General features: G+C 42.2%; 1 protein-coding gene across 1 annotated transcript in view; it reads left to right on the forward strand.

Annotated features, from left to right (window-relative positions):
- The first annotated feature begins 3,473 nt into the window (after window positions 1–3,473).
- The window catches only part of LOC143774330 (DENN domain-containing protein 1B-like), a 32,934-nt gene continuing 15,898 nt past the window's right edge, over window positions 3,474–20,509 (forward strand). Inside the window, exons 1-7 of the mRNA XM_077261799.1 lie at window positions 3,474–3,937; window positions 9,798–9,862; window positions 17,316–17,359; window positions 18,086–18,135; window positions 18,234–18,350; window positions 18,522–18,591; window positions 18,664–18,744. Coding sequence (XP_077117914.1) covers window positions 3,921–3,937; window positions 9,798–9,862; window positions 17,316–17,359; window positions 18,086–18,135; window positions 18,234–18,350; window positions 18,522–18,591; window positions 18,664–18,744 — 444 coding nt within the window. The 5' untranslated portion in view covers window positions 3,474–3,920. The remainder of the gene's footprint in view (window positions 3,938–9,797; window positions 9,863–17,315; window positions 17,360–18,085; window positions 18,136–18,233; window positions 18,351–18,521; window positions 18,592–18,663; window positions 18,745–20,509) is intronic.

Below are 20,509 nucleotides of genomic sequence, written 5' to 3' on the forward strand. Positions count from 1 at the left end.
TAGCGCCTGGGTGTTGTAGTACCTCCCTGCTGAGCCTCTCATAAGGTCCTCACAACTGTTGTAGATGTTCTACATGTCATGTCTCTTTCTCTGTCCCCCTGATGGATAGGATAGGACAAACCCGTATGACCGGTGGCCTGAGGCTTTTTACAGGGACTCTAGCACGCCCCGGCCTCCACAAATTGCCACCGTGCCTCCTGAGTATAGGGCGGATCAGTAACTTGAAATTAACTGTCCTGCCGGTCTCTGGAGCATGGCATAAAGAACCGTTGCTCCCTCGGTGTTCCGGCTACTGGGGTCCTGCGCCTCAGAAGGAGGCAGCCTGCGCAGGGCAGAACTCCTTCTGGTTTCCTCTCCTTTTGCTATGACTTCTCCTCACGCTTTACAATACAGTTCTCTGTTCGTGTCTCTTTCTTAGGGGCTGCCGCACGTGGGGTAGGCGCAGCTCCGTGGCCTTCTGTCTAAGCCTCTGACAGGATCCCTCCCCTGTCAGGGACCCACTGAGCGGAGCTCAGCTAGCAGCTGCCTGAGTCAAGCTCAGTCAGCTTCTGCCTAACTTCCTATCCAGACCACCAGTTTTACCTAATTGTGAAGAGTGCCCTAATAAATAGGAGCATAGCTCCCCCTGGTGGACTGGAGTATGAAGTGTGTTGTGTGTTGGTGTTATCTGGTAAAGAGATCTCCTTTATTGCCTTCAAATGTAACATCACTCCCCCCTAGAGGAGAATGATATTACTGCAACGACCAGGACCCTGGGGCGCTGCACATACGTGGAACATCTGCTGCACAGTAAGATTTCAGAAACAGAAGTGATAATAGTTTATTTTATCAATTAAGAAAATGCAAAGTGAATAAACAAGAAGAGAAATCTAAATCCCATCAATATTTGGTGACCGCCCTTTGTCATCATCATTTCTCCTTGGGACTTGTCACTTATACACAAATTTTGAAGGAATTCGACAGGACCCCTCCCCTGTGGGTTCATCCCAAACATTAACTTTATCTTCTGTGTATGAGGCTTGTGTGGATCCTTCTGGCTCTTCATGTGATCCCAGACACAGATAGAGAATTGTGATCTGTTACTGCACAGAACATGTTTCCTCCAGAGTCTAGAGGTGGCGGCTTTGCACCACTCCATCTGACGCTCTGAATTGTGCTTGGTGATGTCACTCCTCGGCCATGAAGCAGTGCGGGAGCACAGTGTTTGTGCTGATACCACTTGACTGTACAGTTATGGGGTCAACAGATTGTTGGTGACTTTTCTGCCCTCTGCTCCTCAGCACTCGGCCCCCCGCTCAGTAACATTTTGGGGTCTCCGCTCCGTGGCTGAGAAGCAGCAGTTGTTTCCCATTCTCAATAATCTCCCTCACAGGAGATGGGGAAGATTTAGGAGGAAGAAATGTCATGGATGGAATTGTTACCCCAGCGGGTCCTATTACAGGACAGTGCTGGTATCAGTGAGCTCTGCCTCACCGGCCATTTTTCTACATGTCAGTAAATGCAGATAGGGGGCGAGGGGCTGGATGTTAAACACTGCGGGGTGATTGGCTGGATGTTATACACTGGGGTGAGACGCTGGATGTTATACACTGTGGGGTGGTTGGCTGGATGTTATACACTGTGGGGTGATTGGCCGGATTTTTATACACTGTGGGGTGATTGGCCGGATTATTACACACTGGAGTGAGACGCTGGATGTTATACACTGGGGGGTGATTGGCCCGATTATTATACACTGCTGGGTGATTGGCCGGATTGTTATACACTGTGGGGTGATTGGCCGGATTGTTATACACTGTGGGGTGATTGGCCGGATTGTTATACACTGGGGTGAGACGCTGGATGTTATACACTGCGGGCTGATTGGCTGGATTGTTATACACTGCAGTGTGATTGGCCGGATTGTTATACACTGCGGGCTGATTGGCCGGATTGTTATACACTGCGGGGTGATTGGCCGGATTGTTATACACTGCGGGGTGATTGGCCGGATTGTTATACACTGCGGGGTGATTGGCCGGATTGTTATACACTGCGGGGTGATTGGCCGGATTGTTATACACTGCGGGGTGATTGGCCGGATTGTTATACACATCGGGGTGATTGGCCGGATTGTTATACACATCGGGGTGATTGGCCGGATTGTTATACACTGTGGGGTGATTGGCCGGATTGTTATACACTGCGGGGTGATTGGCTGGATTGTTATACACTGCGGGGTGATTGGCCGGATTGATATACACTGCGGGCTGATTGGCCGGATTGTTATACACTGCGGAGTGATTGGCCGGATTGTTATACACTGCGGGGTGATTGGCCGGATATACACTGCGGGGTGATTGGCCAGATTGATATACACTGCGGGGTGATTGGCCGGATTGTTATACACTGCGGGGTGATTGGCCGGATTGTTGTACACTGGGGTGATTGGCCGGATTGTTATACACTGCGGGCTGATTGGCCGGATTTTATACACTGTGGGGTGATTGGCCGGATTGTTATACACTGCGGGGTGATTGGCCGGATTGATATACACTGCAGGGTGATTGGCCGGATTGTTATACACTACGGGGTGATTGGCCGGATTGATATACACTGCAGGGTGATTGGCCGGATTGTTATACACTGCGGGGTGATTGGCTGTATTGTTATACACCGCGGGGTGATTGGCTGGATTGTTATACACTTTGGGGTGATGGTTGGATTTTATACACCAGGGTCAAGGGAGCCAGATGTTATACATTACAGGGGAGAGGTTGGATTATACACCGGGGGGGGGGGGGGGGCGGTTGGGGATGGCCGGATTGCTACATACTAGGGCAAGGTGCTGGATGTTATCCACTGCAGGACGAGGTGCCAGAGGCTATACAACCGGGGCGAGGGGTTATTCACGGGGGGCGAATGGCCGGATTATTATACAGTGGGGTGAGGCGCTGGATGTTATACACACTGGGTCAAGGGGCCAGAAGTTATACACCGGGGGAGTGAGGGGTAGGATGTTACACAACTAAGGGGGCGAGGTGGCGGATGTTATACAAAGGGGGCAGTGGGACTGAATGTGAAACCTGAATTAAATTATTGTGATGTGTGTCCCAAAATTTGTTTTCCTTATACTGTACTTGCAAAGGGAAGAAGTCCTGTAGATGGAGTGAGAGGTTGTGGTGCTACAGCATAAAGGGCCGACACATAGTAATGAGAGGTTGTGTGTCTATGGTTATCCCAGAGTGTCGCTGCAGCACGGGAGGAGTCTTGGAGATGGTTGTGACTTTTACAAACAGTAACTTATGCTTCCTTAGTTATTAATCTTTTAATATTTTGCCCAAATTTGTTCCCCAGCATTGGCGCTGTATGTGTACAGACGTTTGTCCCGTCTACTGCCATACGCAATAAGAAATAACAGAAGTCGGTGGTAATGCGACTTTACTGAGGGCGATGGAATAGACATAGTTGAGTAATGCAGGGAGGAGTCTCCTATGACACACAGACATTATATTTTGTGGATCCAGGACCCCCGCGCACTCCAGGTACAGTTATAGATTTTCTCCTATATGAGATGTGGAATTTCCCTCAGTATCGAATATACAGCAGATATTTGCAGCTAAAAGAAAATGTTCATAGATTGAAAAATTTTTTGTCACACAAGACCTACTTCCTCTACAAAAGCCACACAGGAAATCTGACGAGCTGAGCTAACCATCAGACACTCCAAGCTTAAGAAAACCTGCAAACCTGGACCACAAGTCAGGGAGCGTCCGAGAAAGGAGGGGAGCAATGAATCTCTAGAAGCCCTGGCACCGACACCGACTGGCACTCCTGCCACTTTGGGATGAGCCCGTCACCAAAGAAACAATGAAGACCAAGGGGTGGTGCTGATGAGGCTCTAGGACTCAGAAGACGAGAGGAGCCGGTGCAGAACCGTCATGGGGTCCCGCATTAAGTAAGAAATGTTTAGTACCTCACCATCTTCCTCTTTCGTCCATGTCTTTCTAGCAACGGCCCTCAAAAGCCATATTCAACAGCAACAGAATTTAGTGTCTTTAATCCCAAAGTTCTATCAAACTCTGCAAAAAAGTAACAGCACATAACAACAATGTATGGAAATACTATAATACTGCCCCCTATGTACAAGAATATAACTACTATATTACTGCCCCTATGTACAAGAATATAACTACTATAATACTGCTCCTATGTACAAGAATATAACTACTATAATACTGCTCCCTATGTACAAGAATATAACTACTATAATACTGCCCCTATGTACAAGAATATAACTACTATAATACTGCTCCTATGTACAAGAATATAACTACTATAATACTGCCCCTATGTACAAGAATATAGCTACTATAATACTGCCCCCTATATATAAGGATATAACTACTATAATACTGCCCCCTATGTACAAGAATATAACTACTATAATACTGCCCCTATGTACAAGAATATAACTACTATAATACTGCCCCCTATATATAAGGATATAACTACTATAATACTGCCCCCTATGTACAAGAATATAACTACTATAATACTGCTCCCTATGTACAAGAATATAACTACTATAATACTGCTCCTATGTACAAGAATATAACTACTATAATACTGCCCCAATGTACAAGAATATAACTACTATAATACTGCCCCTATGTACAAGAATATAACTACTATAATACTGCCCCCTATATATAAGGATATAACTACTATAATACTGCCCCCTATGTACAAGAATATAACTACTATAATACTGCCCCTATGTACAAGAATATAACTACTATAATACTGCCCCCTATATATAAGGATATAACTACTATAATACTGCCCCCTATGTACAAGAATATAACTACTATAATACTGCTCCCTATGTACAAGAATATTACTACTATAATACTGCTCCTATGTACAAGAATATAGCTACTATAATACTGCCCCCTATGTACAAGAATATAACTACTATAATACTGCTCCTATGTACAAGAATATAACTACTATAATACTGCCCCCTATGTACAAGAATATAACTACTATAATACTGCCCTTATGTACAAGAATATAAATGTAAGGTCATGCACTTGGGTAGAAGTAATAAGATGTATAACTATGTGCTTAATTCTAAAACTCTGGGCAAAACCGTCAATGAAAAAGACCTGGGTGTATGGGTGGATGACAAACTCATATTCAGTGGCCAGTGTCAGGCAGCTGCTACAAAGGCAAATAAAATAATGGGATGTATTAAAAGAGGCATAGATGCTCATGAGGAGAACATAATTTTACCTCTATACAAGTCACTAGTGCGACCACACTTAGAATACTGTGCACAGTTCTGGTCTCCGGTGTATAAGAAAGACATAGCTGAACTGGAGCGGGTGCAGAGAAGAGCGACCAAGGTTATTAGAGGACTGGGGGGTCTGCAATACCAAGATAGGTTATTACACTTGGGGCTATTTAGTTTGGAAAAACGAAGACTAAGGGGTGATCTTATTTTAATGTATAAATATATGAGGGGACAGTACAAAGACCTTTCTGATGATCTTTTTAATCATAGACCTGAGACAGGGACAAGGGGGCATCCTCTACGTCTGGAGGAAAGAAGGTTTAAGCATAATAACAGACGCGGATTCTTTACTGTAAGAGCAGTGAGACTATGGAACTCTCTGCCGTATGATGTTGTAATGAGTGATTCATTAATTAAATTTAAGAGGGGACTGGATACCTTTCTGGAAAAGTATAATGTTACAGGGTATATACACTAGATTCCTTGATAAGGCGTTGATCCAGGGAACTAGTCTGATTGCCGTCTGTGGAGTCGGGAAGGAATTTTTTTCCCCATGGTGGAGTTACTCTTTGCCACATGGGTTTTTTTTGCCTTCCCCTGGATCAACATGTTAGGGCATGTTAGGTTAGGCTATGGGTTGAACTAGATGGACTTACAGTCTTCCTTCAACCTTAATAACTATGTAACTATGTAACTATGTATAACTACTATAATACTGCCTCCTATGTACAAGAATATATCTACTATAATACTGCCCCTATGTGCAAGAATATAACTACTATAATACTGCTCCTATGTACAAGAATATAACTACTATAATACTGCTCACTATGTACAAGAATATAACTACTATAATACTGCTCCTATCTACAAGAATATAACTACTATAATACTGCCCCCTATGTACAAGAATATAACTACTATAACACTGCTCCTATGTACAGGAATATAACTACTATAATACTGCCCCTATGTACAAGAATATAACTACTATAACACTGCCCCTATGTACAAGAATATAACTACTATAATACTGCTCTTATGTACAGGAATATAACTACTATAACACTGCCCCTATGTACAAGAATATAACTACTATAATACTGCCCCTATGTACAAGAATATAACTACAATACTGCTCCTATGTACAAGAATATAACTACTATAATACCGCCCCAAGAATATAACTACTATAATACTGCCCCTATGTACAAGAATATAACTACTATAATGCTGCCCCCTATGTACAAGAATATAACTACTATAATACTGCCCCTATGTACAAGAATATAACTACTATAATACTGCCCCTATGTACAAGAATATAACTACAATACTGCTCCTATGTACAAGAATATAACTACTATAATACCGCCCCAAGAATATAACTACTATAATACTGCCCCTATGTACAAGAATATAACTACTATAATGCTGCCCCCTATGTACAAGAATATAACTACTATAATACTGTCCCTATGTACAAGAATATAACTACTATAATACTGCTCCTATGTACAAGAATATAACTACTATAATACTGCCCCCTATGAACAAGAATATAACTACTATAATACTGCTCCTATGTACAAGAATATAACTACAATAATACTGCCCCTATGTACAAGAATATAACTACTATAATACTGTCACTATGTACAAGAATATAACTACTATAATACTGCTCCTATGTACAAGTATATAACTACTATAATACTGCTCCCTATGTACAAGAATATAACTACTATAATACTGCTCCTATGTACAAGCATATAACTACTATAATACTGCTCCTATGTACAAGAATGTAACTACAATAATACTGCCCCTATGTACAAGAATATAACTACTATAATACTGTCACTATGTACAAGAATATAACTACTATAATACTGCCCCTATGTACAAGAATATAACTACTATAATACTTCCCTCTATGTACAAGAATATAACTACTATAATACTGCTCCCTATGTACAAGCATATAACTACTATAATACTGCTCCCTATGTACAAGAATATAACTACTATAATACTGCTCCTATGTACAAGAATATAACTACTATAATACTGCCCCCTATGTACAAGAATATAACTACTATAACACTGCTCCTATGTACAGGAATATACTGTAACTACTATAATACTGCCCCTATGTACAAGAATATAACTACTATAATACTTCCCTCTATGTACAAGAATATAACTACTATAATACTGCTCCTATGTACAAGAATATAACTACTATAATACTGCCCGTATGTACAAGAATATAACTACTATAATACTTCCCTCTATGTACAAGAATATAACTACTATAATACTGCTCCTATGTACAAGCATATAACTACTATAATACTGCTCCCTATGTACAAGAATATAACTACTATAATACTGCTCCTATGTACAAGAATATCACTACTATAATACTGCTCCCTATGTACAAGAATATAACTACTATAATACTGCCCCTATGTACAAGAATATAACTACTATAATACTGCTCCCTATGTACAAGAATATAACTACTATAATACTGCTCCCTATGTGCAAGAATATAACTACTATAACACTGCTCCTATGTACAGGAATATACTGTAACTACTATAATACTGCCCCTATGTACAAGAATATAACTACTATAATACTTCCCTCTATGTACAAGAATATAACTACTATAATACTGCTCCTATGTACAAGAATATAACTATTATAATACTGCTCCTATGTACAAGAATATAACTACTATAATACTGCTCCTATGTACAAGAATATAACTACTATAATACTGCCCGTATGTACAAGAATATAACTACTATAATACTTCCCTCTATGTACAAGAATATAACTACTATAATACTGCTCCTATGTACAAGCATATAACTACTATAATACTGCTCCCTATGTACAAGAATATATCTACTATAATACTGCCCTTATGTACAAGAATATAACTACTATAATACTGCTCCTATGTACAAGAATATAACTACTATAATACTGCCCCTATATACAAGAATATAACTGCTATAATACTGCTCCTATGTACAAGAATATAACTACTATAATACTGCCCCTATGTACAAGAATATAACTACCATAATACTGTGTCCTATGTACAAGAATATAACTACTATAATACTGCTCCTATGTACAAGAATATAACTACTATAATACTGCTCCCTATGTACAAGAATATAACTACTATAATACTGCCCTTATGTACAAGAATATAACTACTATAATACTGCTCCTATGTACAAGAATATAACTACTATAATACTGCCCCTATGTACAAGAATATAACTACTATAATACTGCTCCCTATGTACAAGACTATAACTACTATAATACTGCCCCTATGTACAAGAATATAACTACTATAATACTGCCCTTATGTACAAGAATATAACTACTATAATACTGCTCCTATGTACAAGAATATAACTACTATAATACTGCCCCTATGTACAAGAATATAACTACTATAATACTGCTTCTATGTACAAGACTATAACTACTATATTACTGCTTCTATGTACAAGACTATAACTACTATAATACTGCCCCTATGTGTAAGAATATAACTACTATAATACTGTGTCCTATGTACAAGAATATAACTACTATAATACTGCCCCTATGTACAAGAATATAACTACTATAATACTGCCCCTATGTATAAGAATATTACTACTATAATACTGCTCCTATGTACAAGAATATAACTACTATAATACTGCTCCTATGTACAAGAATATTACTACTATAATACTGCTCCTATGTACAAGAATATAACTACTATAATACTGCCCCTATGTACAAGAATATAACTACTATAATACTGTTCCTATACGGAAGAATATGTTATTTACACACTATGTGCTTTGACCATATTATGCATTGCACTATGTAGGACATACGGTATATACAAGTATAGGGAAGTTAGAATTACATTTAATCCACCATATCTATGACAATGGTTTATGCTGGATAATGTTCCGCATCTTTATATACTTTATGCTGCTCCTTTTTGTAAATTCTAGCGCATTTTGATTTGTAAATCTGCTGTAATGCAGAAATACAATTTGCAGTAACCAGTAAACTCTCGGAGCCGTGGCGCTGGGTGAGGAGCGTATGAGAGGCTGGTTCACCAGATGGCAGCACGGCACATGGAATACACAGAAATACATGTGAGATGTTTTGTGACTGATATGGAGATGTAGTGACCGGTCTCTTGGCTTCTAGTCTAGTCGGAATAAAATGCGGCACCAGCCCCTGTTATAAGGCTCAGTGCGGCCAGAGGCCAGTCCATCACACTGTGCCCAGAGGAGAGTGCAGTAAACAACACAGAACTAAAAACTGCCAAAATAGTGAAAATATTGACATTGTGATTAGTATCAGAACCATCGGATTGGTATCCGGTTTTCTGTCTCGTCCTTTCTTCTCCATTTTTTCTTCTCTGTTTTCCCTCCTGCCAATCTGGATCCATTATTTATCAATGATTTTCCTTTTGCAGAGAAAACCCAGACAGAATATTTGAAGGATTCTTTGAAGTTTTGCGCCCGACAACTCAGGATAAAGGTAAGACATAATATAGACGTTATTAAAGGGGTTGTCCAGGCTTGGGGTACTAGCCTGCAGTCATTTTATGTGAGGGCAGACCTGTGAATCCTGACAATGCGCACACTGTTCGCTGTCAGGATTGGCCTGTGCCGCTTCCTGGAGTGTTAGCGGGCGCAATATCGTAACTATGTGATTTGCAAACATGTGGTCACATCCCGACTAGACGTGCGCTGCCTGGCACAATACAAGTGAGTTGGACGAGACCGGAAATGTCTAGTCTGAATGTGTCCGGAAGTATGTAATCCTGAGAATCCTGATAGCATGCAGTGTGCGCGCTGGGCTGCAGACTTGAACCCCAAGTCTGGACAACACCTTTAATGCCTCTTATTTTAATAGCCATTTTGGCAGCTAGACAGATTCCCACAGGATACCAACTGCAGCTGCCACAGAAGCTCTTTGAAAGACCTTTTTAACCTCTTGGCATCAATGTCACACCCTGTTTTTCTGATAATGTAGTCATAGCAGGGCTTGATTTTTCAGGATGAGCTGTATTTGTCATTGGCATCATTTTGGGGGACGTGTAACTTATTAACAAAACTTTTATTATCTCTTTATGGAATTTTTTCCTGCACAAATAAAGTATAATCTTCATTCTGTGTGTCAGTTGCTGCAGAACCTCATAATACACATCAGCTGATGCAGAACCTCATAATACACACCTCAGCTGTTGCAGAACCTCATAATACACACCTCAGCTGCTGCAGAACCTCAGAATACACATCAGCTGATGCAGAACCTCATAATATACCTCAGCTGTTGCAGAACCTCATAATACACACCTCAGCTGCTGCATAACCTCATAATACACACCTCAGCTGCTGCATAACCTCATAATACACACCTCAGGTGTTGCAGAACCTCATAATACACACCTCAGCTGCTGCAGAACCTCAGAATACACATCAGCTGCTGCAGAACCTCATAATATACCTCAGCTGTTGCAGAACCTCATAATACACACCTCAGCTGCTGCATAACCTCATAATACACACCTCAGCTGCTGCATAACCTCATAATACACACCTCAGTTGCTGCAGAACATCATAATACACCTCAACTCCTGCAGAACCTCATACTTCACCTCAGCTGCTGCAGAACCACATAATACACCTCAGATGCTGCAGAACTTCATAATACACCTCAGCTGCTACAGAACCTCATACTACACCTCAGCTGCTGCAGAACCTCATAATATACATCAGATGCTGTAGAACTTCATAATACACCTCAGCTGCTGCAGAACCTCATACTACACCTCAGCTGCTGCAGAACCTCATCATACACCTCAGCTGCTGCAGAACTTCATAATACACCTCAGCTGCTGCAGAACCTCATACTACACCTCAGCTGCTGCAGAAACTCATCATACACCTCAGCTGCTGCAGAACTTCATAATACACCTCAGCTGCTGCAGAACCTTATACTACACCTCAGCTGCTGCAGAAACTCATCATACACCTCAGCTGCTGCAGAACTTCATAATACACCTCAGCTGCTGCAGAACCTTATCATACACCTCAACTGTTGCAGAACCTTATCATACACCTCAGCTGCTGCAGAACATCATCATACACCTCAGCTGCTGCAGAAATGGAGAACATCATGTCACTCATTAACCCCTTGCCACACATTGATGTCCTTGTATGCCCAGATCGCAGGTAGCTTACCCCATTGTGCCGTGCAGTTACATCTCCGGCATGGCCGCGGCACAGGAGTTGAGCCCGTGCCGTCCACAGGAGCAGTTGTCTGCCGTACCAAAAACCTAACCCTAACGCACCCCTAACCCTAATCCCAACCCTAACAGTAATCCTAACCATAACCACAACCCTAACCCTAGCCCAACCCTAACTTTAGCTCAACCTTAACTTTATTATTATTATTATTATTAATATAGCATCATTGGTTCCATGGAGCTGTACATGGGAAGGGGTTACATACAACTTACCGATATCACTTAGAGTAAGCAAACTAACAATGACAGACTGGTACAGAGGGGCGAGGACCCTGCCCTTGCGGGCTTACATTCTACAGGATGGTGGGGAAGGAGACAGTAGGTTGGAAGGGTTGCAGGAGCTCCGGTGCTGGTGAGGCGGTAACTCCAGTAGTGCTGAGGAGGCAGTGGGGTCATTGCAGGCTGTAGGCATCTTGAAGAGGTGGGCTTTCAGCTTCCGTCTGAAGGATCAGAACATGTTGATAGTAGGACGTGTGGGGGCACAGAGTTCCAGAGGATGGGGATATTCATGTTTTTGCTCCACGGCTTGGAATAATGGCTATGTGGTGGACATGTCCTCACCAAAACCTCCTCATATAGATATACAGTGTGTATATATATATATATATATAAGTAGTATATAAATTAGAGAACCATCTCTAATCAGAAGAAGCGTTCCTCTACAATCTGGGTATACTCTTCTACTTTCGGTATTGTAATAGATCTGAGCACAAATGGAGGAAGAGGAACCTGCCTCCTCCTGTCCCAAACTCTGTAGTGGTAGTCTGCATTGTTTGCAGCCACTGTATCTAAGTCGATGACACATCTAAACGCGTGACTGAGCAAATGTATATAAAGTTGTCATGGGCCATAACTACTAGTACAGTGCCCAGAGGCCGAGGAGGCAACATATCGCCAGCCATTATCTCCATCTTCATGACTAGGCCAATTTTTACAATTCTCACCAGTGTCACTTTATGAGGTAATAACTCTGGAACGCTTCAACAGATCCCACGGATTCTGAGATTATTTTTTCATGACATATTGTACTTCATGATAGCGGTAAAGTTTGTTCTATATCACGTACGTTTATTTGTTAAAAAATCTCAAATTTGGCAAAAAGTTTGAAAATTTCACAATTTTCAAACTTTAAATTTTGATGCTCTTAAGCCAGAGAGTTAAGTCTCACAAAATAGTTAATAAATAACCCTTCCCACATGTCTACTTTACACCAGCCCTTTTTTTGAGACATATTTTTTTTTCTGTTAGGAAGTTAGAAGGGTTAAAAGTTGACCAACGATTTCTCATTTTTCCAACACAATTTACAAAACCTTTTTTTTAGTGACCACATCACATTTGAAGTGACTTTGAGGGGCCTATATGACATAAAATACCCACAATTTATACCATTCTAAAAACTGCACCCCTCAAGGTGCTCAAAACCACATTCATGAAGTTTATTAACCCTTCAGGTACTTCACAGGAACTGAAGCAGATTGGAAGGAAATAATGAGCATTTTTTTTTCCACAAAAACTTTACTTTAGACCCAAGTTTTTTTTATTTTCACAAGGGTAACTGGAGAAAATGGACCCCAAAATTTGTTGTGTAGTTTCTCCTGAACACATTGATACCTCATATGTGGGGGAAAAGTACTGTTTTGGGTCACGACAGGGCTCAGAAGCGAAGGAGCTCCGTTTGACTTTTTGAAAGCAACATTGGCTGGAATTGAGAGCGGATGCCATATCGCATTTGGAGAGCCCCTGATGTGCCTAAACAATGGAAACACCCCAAAAGTGACCCCATTTTGAAAACTAGACCCCTCAAGGAACTTATCTAGATTTGCGGTGAGAGCCTTGAACCCTCAGGTACTTCACATAAATTTATAAAGTTTAGCCGTGAAAATTTGAAATTAAATTTTCCACAAAAACGTTCTTTAGCCCCAAATTTTTTCTTTTCACAAGAGCAACAGGACAAAAGGGATCACAACAATTGTTCAATTTCCCCTGCGTACACTTATAACCCATATGTGGGGGGAAACTACTGTTTGGGTGTATGGCAGAGCTTGGAAGGGAAGGAGCACCATTTGACTTTTGGAACGCAAAATTGACTGGAATCATTCTGATGCCATGTTTTGTTTGGAGAGGCCTTGATGTGCCTTAAACATGGAAAACACTTACAAGTGATGCCATTTTGGAAACAGGACCTGTCAAAGACTGTATCTAGATATATGGTGAGCACCTTTATTGCCCAGGTGCTTCACAGGAGTTTATGATGCTGAGCTGTGAAAGTTAAAAATCAAATTTTTCCCACAAAAATGTACTTTTATTTTTTTTATTTTCACAAGGGTAACAGCAGAAATTGCACCATACAATTTGTTGTGCAATTTCTTCTGAGTACACCGATACCCCATATGTGGTCAGAAACTACTTTTGAGGCACAGTGCAAAGCTCAGGATGGAAGAAGCACCATATTGGAGTTCAGGTTTTGCTGGAATGGTTTGTAGGTGCCATGTCACACTGGTAGAGCCCCTGAGGTGCCAGAAAAACAGAAACCCCCATAACTAAACTAATTTTACAAACTACACCTCTCAGTTAAGTCATCTAGGTGTGCAGTGAGCATGTTAACACCACGGGTGTGTCACAGAAATTTATACATTGGGCTGTGAAGAAAGAATAATTATATTTTTACGGCTAAAAATTTGTTATAGCCCCAAATTTTTTATTTTAAAGGGCTAGTAGGAAAAATGGACCTCTCAGTTTGTTGCTCCTGAGTGCGCCAATGCCCTAACCCTTGGGCACTACTTTTGAGGCACAGTACAAAGCTCAGAAGGCAAGGAGTGCCATAGTTTAGTGCAGATTTTACTGTTATGGCTTGCGGGTGCCATGACCCTCTGGGAGAACCCCTGAGGTGCCGGAACAGCAGAACCCCCATAAGTGACCCCATTTTATGAACTACACCTCTCAATAAATTCATATAAGTGTGCAGTGATCATATTGACATTACGGGTATGTCACAGAATTTTATACCATTGGGAAGTGAAGAAAAAATAACTACATTTTTATCACAGATTTAATATTTTCACAAGTTTGCAGACTCCATATACAGAGCCCCTAAGTGCTAGAAGAGTATAATCTCCCCTCAAATTACTCCCATTATGGAAATTACACCCTTTATAGAATTTATCTACAAGTGTAGTGATGATTTTAACTCCATTTGTGTTCGCTAGAAACGAGCAGCAGAGGATGTTGCTGAGTGAAAATTGCAAGTCTGCCATTGTAGCATCAGTGCATTGTAGTGACCAGTACGTTATAGTGCCCAGTATATTATGCCCAGCTCGTGGTTCTGGAGCCATGCACTTTTAAATTAGGAGGGCTGTCATTGCTACAGAAATGCCAAACATGTGGATGCTAAATGTGGTTTAGGCACACTGGGGCTCAGAAGGGAGGGGGCATTTGGATTTGGGATGCAGAATTTGTTTGGGGCGTGTGAAGTCACAGTGCCTCTCCAGAGCCTTTGTACAACTAGTAACGTGAAAGCCCCCAATATTTCCATTGACCGATGACAGACCTGAGTGGGGACTTGCTTTTTTGTAGATTGAGTTAAAGTTTTTGTTGGGAACATTTTGCATAACATTTGGGATCACATTTATCAGGCACTCTACACTGAGCACTTAAATCGTGGCTTCCATATAAATGTCTGAGTGACGTGGTTCAGATGAAACCCCCGAGGGATCCATTCACTATAATGAGGCAGTAGAATTACTCTGGACTCCGTCTGGCCTCTGTTCAGTGGTGTCTTTCTTTTCAGAGGTGCGCAAAACTGTACGGCACTTTTATGCACGCCTAAAAAAAAACGGACACTGCTGGATCACAGGTCAGACGGCATCCACAGTGCCTCCATCTGCCTCATTATAGGAAATCTTCTGTCAGTGGTTCCGTTTGAATCATGAATATTTCAGGGAATTATACGGAAACCCGGTGTAAGCAGTTAGAGTAGAGCGCTGGATAAATGTGCGCTGAGCCTTACTGCGATCTTTGGGAGGCAGAATTAACAAATCAACAGCAGATGAAGAATTGGTTTTATTTATTTTTTCTGCCGTTCCTCATGCGGTATAAGTGATTTGATGATTTTATTCTTCTGGTTGGTGCGATTACATGTTTTTGCATTGCTGTGATGTATTCATACAGTATGTCCAAGGTCGTGAAGGGATTAACCCCTTTCCAACATTGGGCATAATAGTATGCCCACATCGGACTCCCCCGTTTGGTGTGAGCTCCGGCACTGAGCCCGCACCTATCCGGGCACATAACAGATGATCTATATAGCTGATATGTGCCTGCAACAGCCATGGCTGGAATCGCGATCCACCCATGGCTGTTAGCTAGTTAAATGCCGCTGTCAATCTCTGACAGCGGCATTTAAGTCGCGCTTACCAGAAGCGCGTCGCTAATCCCGCCCATTAGTGACCCTGTCACATGATCGCGGGTCACCGATGGGTCGGCATGACAACCAGAGGTCTGCAACAGACCTCTATGGTTGTCATTGCCAGATTGTTATGAGCGCTGCCCCATGGTCGGCGCTCAATGCAAGTGAGCATTTCTGTTACCCACAGGCGATCTGATCATCGACTCTGTGTAGCACAGGCGATTGGATTATAGCGGCTTCTAGCCTCCCATGGAGACTATTGAAGCATGCCAAAAGTAAAAAAAAAAATCTTTCTCCTGGACAGATCTTTCAGTCCCAATTCATGGGTAAAATCTGTGTTCAGTGAAGATTTTCCCATTACTGAGATAGAAGATGAGAGTTAGTGCTCATAATATTCTATTGTAAGGTGGATTAGCTAGAGACAGACACAAACAGTCTGCGGCTAGTTCCATAGAACATTATGAGCACCAACCATAATCTCTTATCTCAGCAATGGGAAAATCTATACTCACTGCAGACAGATTTTACCCAATAATTGAGAATTTGTAAAATGAAATCCCAAAGGAGACAGAAGGTTAATCTGAAAAGATATATTACAAAGTTTGTTATTTTAATTTGTACAATTGATTTTATGTAAAAAAAAATAAAACAATAAAACAATGGTTACTCTTTATGAGCCTATGGACACATTTTGCATGGATTAATTATTTTTACATACTGTATGTTAGGGGGTCATTTTTATTTAATAAATTTGCACTGATTCTAGCAGCTATTGATAGTTTTTATGAGTCCACTTGAAGATATCTTAAAGGTTCTGGTAATTGTCCAGACTGACTGACCTTTATGTTTTAAAGTAATGATGGACTGTCATTTCTCTTCACTTCCTTGAGTGTTTTTTTTTGCTATATTCTGGCTTAAAACAGTTGTGGAATAGCACTCAGCACCGTATGTACCAAATTTGCCTCTGCTAATCACACCTGATGGTCGCAAATACTTTCTGAAGGCCGGTGATTCCAAAAATTAAGTCTTCACAAGCCATACCTGTTCATTGAAAGTCATTTAGGGTGATTACCTGATTAAGCTGCTTACGAGAATGCCAGGGGGGTGTGATCTGGATGTTTGAGAGGTGAACAGCCAAAACATCATTCAGCTCCTGTCTGCATTACTACAGTTCACTTTACTGCAGTGGTCTATTCCGGCTCCAGAAATCCGGTATTTGGATCACAGGCCAATAATCTGCGCTCTTACTTATTCATGTCTGTTCTCCATTTCAGATCCAGAGCTAAAAAGACAATTCCCAGAACAGTTTGATGACCAGGTGAGAAAGAAGCCAATATGTGTGATGGATCTCAGATGAGTGAGTATGTCACATGTAGTGTGAGCTACAATCATCTGTTCATAGAATGAACCCTCCTGCTTTCACCCCTTTTCTTAACTAGGACCTTTCACTGTGTTTTTTAAACCTTAGTATCCCTCCTCCAGTTCCTGATTCTCTAACAGTTTTTCTTAATATTCTGTGCTCCCATTCCCAAATTAGACCCTTCCCCAGTAATAAAAATGCAAATTTTCCTTTCAACCAGCCGGGTGTATACCATAGAAGTTGGTGGGCGTTTTCTTTTTCTTCTCTGACGCTGGCCTATCAATACATGGCTACACCCCCGAAGAAGTCCTGTTGTATACGCCCAGTTGGTTGACAGGAGAATATCAATCTTTATTGCTAGGTGTATAACTTTGGAAAAGAGAGGTACAGGGGAAAAAGAAAAACTGCTCCAGAATTAGTGGAGAAGTGACAATTGGAGGAGCATCACAGTTTAAACTGGGTGAAAAAAAAAAAAAACAGTAAATGAACCTCTTTAAGAAGACAATTAATGCCTTACTTTATTTTTTGGATGTGACCGAAAGCCAGGGATCCCACACAAAATAAATATAATATGCAAACTCCATTGAGCTTTTACTCCTAGTTGGGTTCGATCACAGGACGCCGGTGCTGCAGACTATCAATGTCGGCCACTGAGCTCATTATCTCTTCTTATTCGTGTCCTAGGACTCTGTGATAACTCTGACAAAGTTCTGCTTCCCCTTCCACGTGGAGAGGTTAGTATCCCAATTATGTCCCCACATATCTTCCCCAGCACCTCTAGACCCCTCACTTTTCTCTGATCACTTGTAATATCTGTGCCCCTATAATCCAGATGGCAGAACTCATCCGTCCAGCACTTCAGTTTTACTCTCACCGATCTTCAAGGTTACCAGCGTTTTGGGTTTTGCCGCCTGTCTGTAAACGCCATAAACTGCACTTGTATCCTCAGGTAAGTGACTCAACGGTGACACCAATGAAGCCCATGGCTGTCACTGTTAACACAACGAGTTATGCCGGAGCCATCCATTCATGTACATAAGGCTTAGGTGTGATGTGAACAGAGCCCACACCAGCCCAGTGCACATTTCATCCGACATTGACCAGGACGCTCTCCTTTCAGCTGTCTGCCATGGTTTGAGCTCTTCTACAAAATCCTCAATAACATCGCAGAGCACTTAGTGAAGGATCAGGTACTGGATATGTCTCCATGTGTTCCTGACCACAGCTCTCCTCCATCTCTTATAGTATGTCTTCCCCTACAGGTCACCGAGGTCATGGACCTCCTACAGGTTCTGTACGACCACCGAATACCTGAGGTGAACAAACCTCTGAACATTGACATGGTGAGTAAGTCACTGATGGGGTAGGAACATGGCTGATCATATATAGACCTTATATGATAAGCCGGAAAAAAGAAGGAAGGAAGGAAGGAAAGGAGAGACAGAATGAAAGAGAAGAAGGGATGGAAGGAGGGGCAAAAGTAAGGAGGAAAGGAAAGGGAGTGAGAGAGAAGAAAGGAAGGGAGAGACCGAATGAAAGAGAAGAAGGGATGGAAGGAGGGCCGAAAGTAAGGAGGGAAGGAAAAGGAAGGAAAGAGAGAAGGAAGGAAAAGGCAGGAGGGAATTAAGGGGAAAGAGGGAGGGGAGGAAGAAACAGTTGGGAATGAAGAAATGAAGGTGGGTAAGGGAGGGAGGAAGTTAAGGGGAAAAAGGGAATGAAGAAAGAAAAGTGAGGGAGGGAGAGAAGGAAAAGGAAGACCATATGGAAAATAGAGAAAAGGAGGGAAGTAAGTGGATCGCCCCCACACAAGGGCAATGGGGTACTCGGTACCGAGTCCTTCGGTTCGGGGGATGTCACGGTGGCCTGACCCGGTACCGTGGCCCTTAGAGGGGCGTCCAATGAAAGGGAGAGTTTGTATAAGGTTCGTGACGCCACCAGTGGTATTCGGTCAGGGTGACTGACGCTGCTTAGGGGTCTGCTGGGGTGATGTGATGGCAGCTAGATGGTATACCTTCCCACAGGTGAAGTATATCCCCAGGGCTTCCCAGAAGTGTAGATGGTGATGGTGGATGATGTAAGGCGCAGAGAATATCGAGGACACAAGGTTGCAGTCTCTTTACCTTTTACTGGAGGCTTCAGCGTCCACAGTCCAGGGTACAGACCACAGGGTAGGCAGAGTCCGGCCGGTCCGAAGGCAAATCCAGAGTCCCCTTATCCAGGTGGAATTCAGTAGCCTTCCTCTAGCGCCTGTGTGTTGTAGTACCTCCCTGCTGAGCTTCTCGGTAAGGTCCTCACAACTGTTGTAGATGTTCTAGATGTTATTTCTTCCTCTCTGTCCCCCAGATGGTGTGGATAGGACAAACCCGTATGATTGATGGCCTGAGGCTTGTTTATAGGGACCCTAGAGACGCCCCGACCCCCACAAGTTGCCACTGTGTCTTCTTAGGTATTAAAGTCGGACAGCCAACTTGGAATTGACTGTCCTGCCGGTCTCTGAAGTAAAGCGTAGAGTCAATTACTCCCTCGGTGTTCCGGCCACCGGCTACGCGCCTCAGAAGGAGGCAGCCTGTTTCAGGGCAGAACTCCTCCTGGTGTTTTCTCCTTGTGCTGTGACTTTGTTTCTCACTCTCTACAATACACTTCTCTTCGTGTCCTTTCTTAGGATGCTGCCGCACGTGGGGCAGGCGCAGCTCCGTAGCTTTCTGTCCCGCTAGGCCTCTGTCAGGATCCCACCCCTGACAGGGACCCTCTGTCTGCAGCTCAGATGTTCCTCCTTTCCCCCTGTCTGCCTGACAGGTGTTGCCTGGGCAAAGCCCAGCCAGCGTCTCTCTAACTTTCTATCAGCCCACCAGTTTTTACCCTTCAGTGAGGAGTGCCCTAGTAGATAGAAACAAGGCTCCCCCTGATGGACTGGAGTGTGAGGTGTAGTGTATGGTTTGTGATACCTGGTAGGAAGATCTCCTTTATTGCCATCAGACGTAATGTCACTCCCCCTGGTGGAAGAACGATATTACTGCAACGACCAGGACTCTGGGGCGCTGCATGAGGAAATGAAAGGAGGTGGAGAAGAAAGGAAGCAAAGGGAAGGAGAAAAGCAAGAAATGTAGG

This window comes from Ranitomeya variabilis, chromosome 5 (genome assembly GCF_051348905.1).
Source record: "Ranitomeya variabilis isolate aRanVar5 chromosome 5, aRanVar5.hap1, whole genome shotgun sequence".
NCBI classification, from domain to species: Eukaryota; Metazoa; Chordata; class Amphibia; order Anura; family Dendrobatidae; genus Ranitomeya; species Ranitomeya variabilis.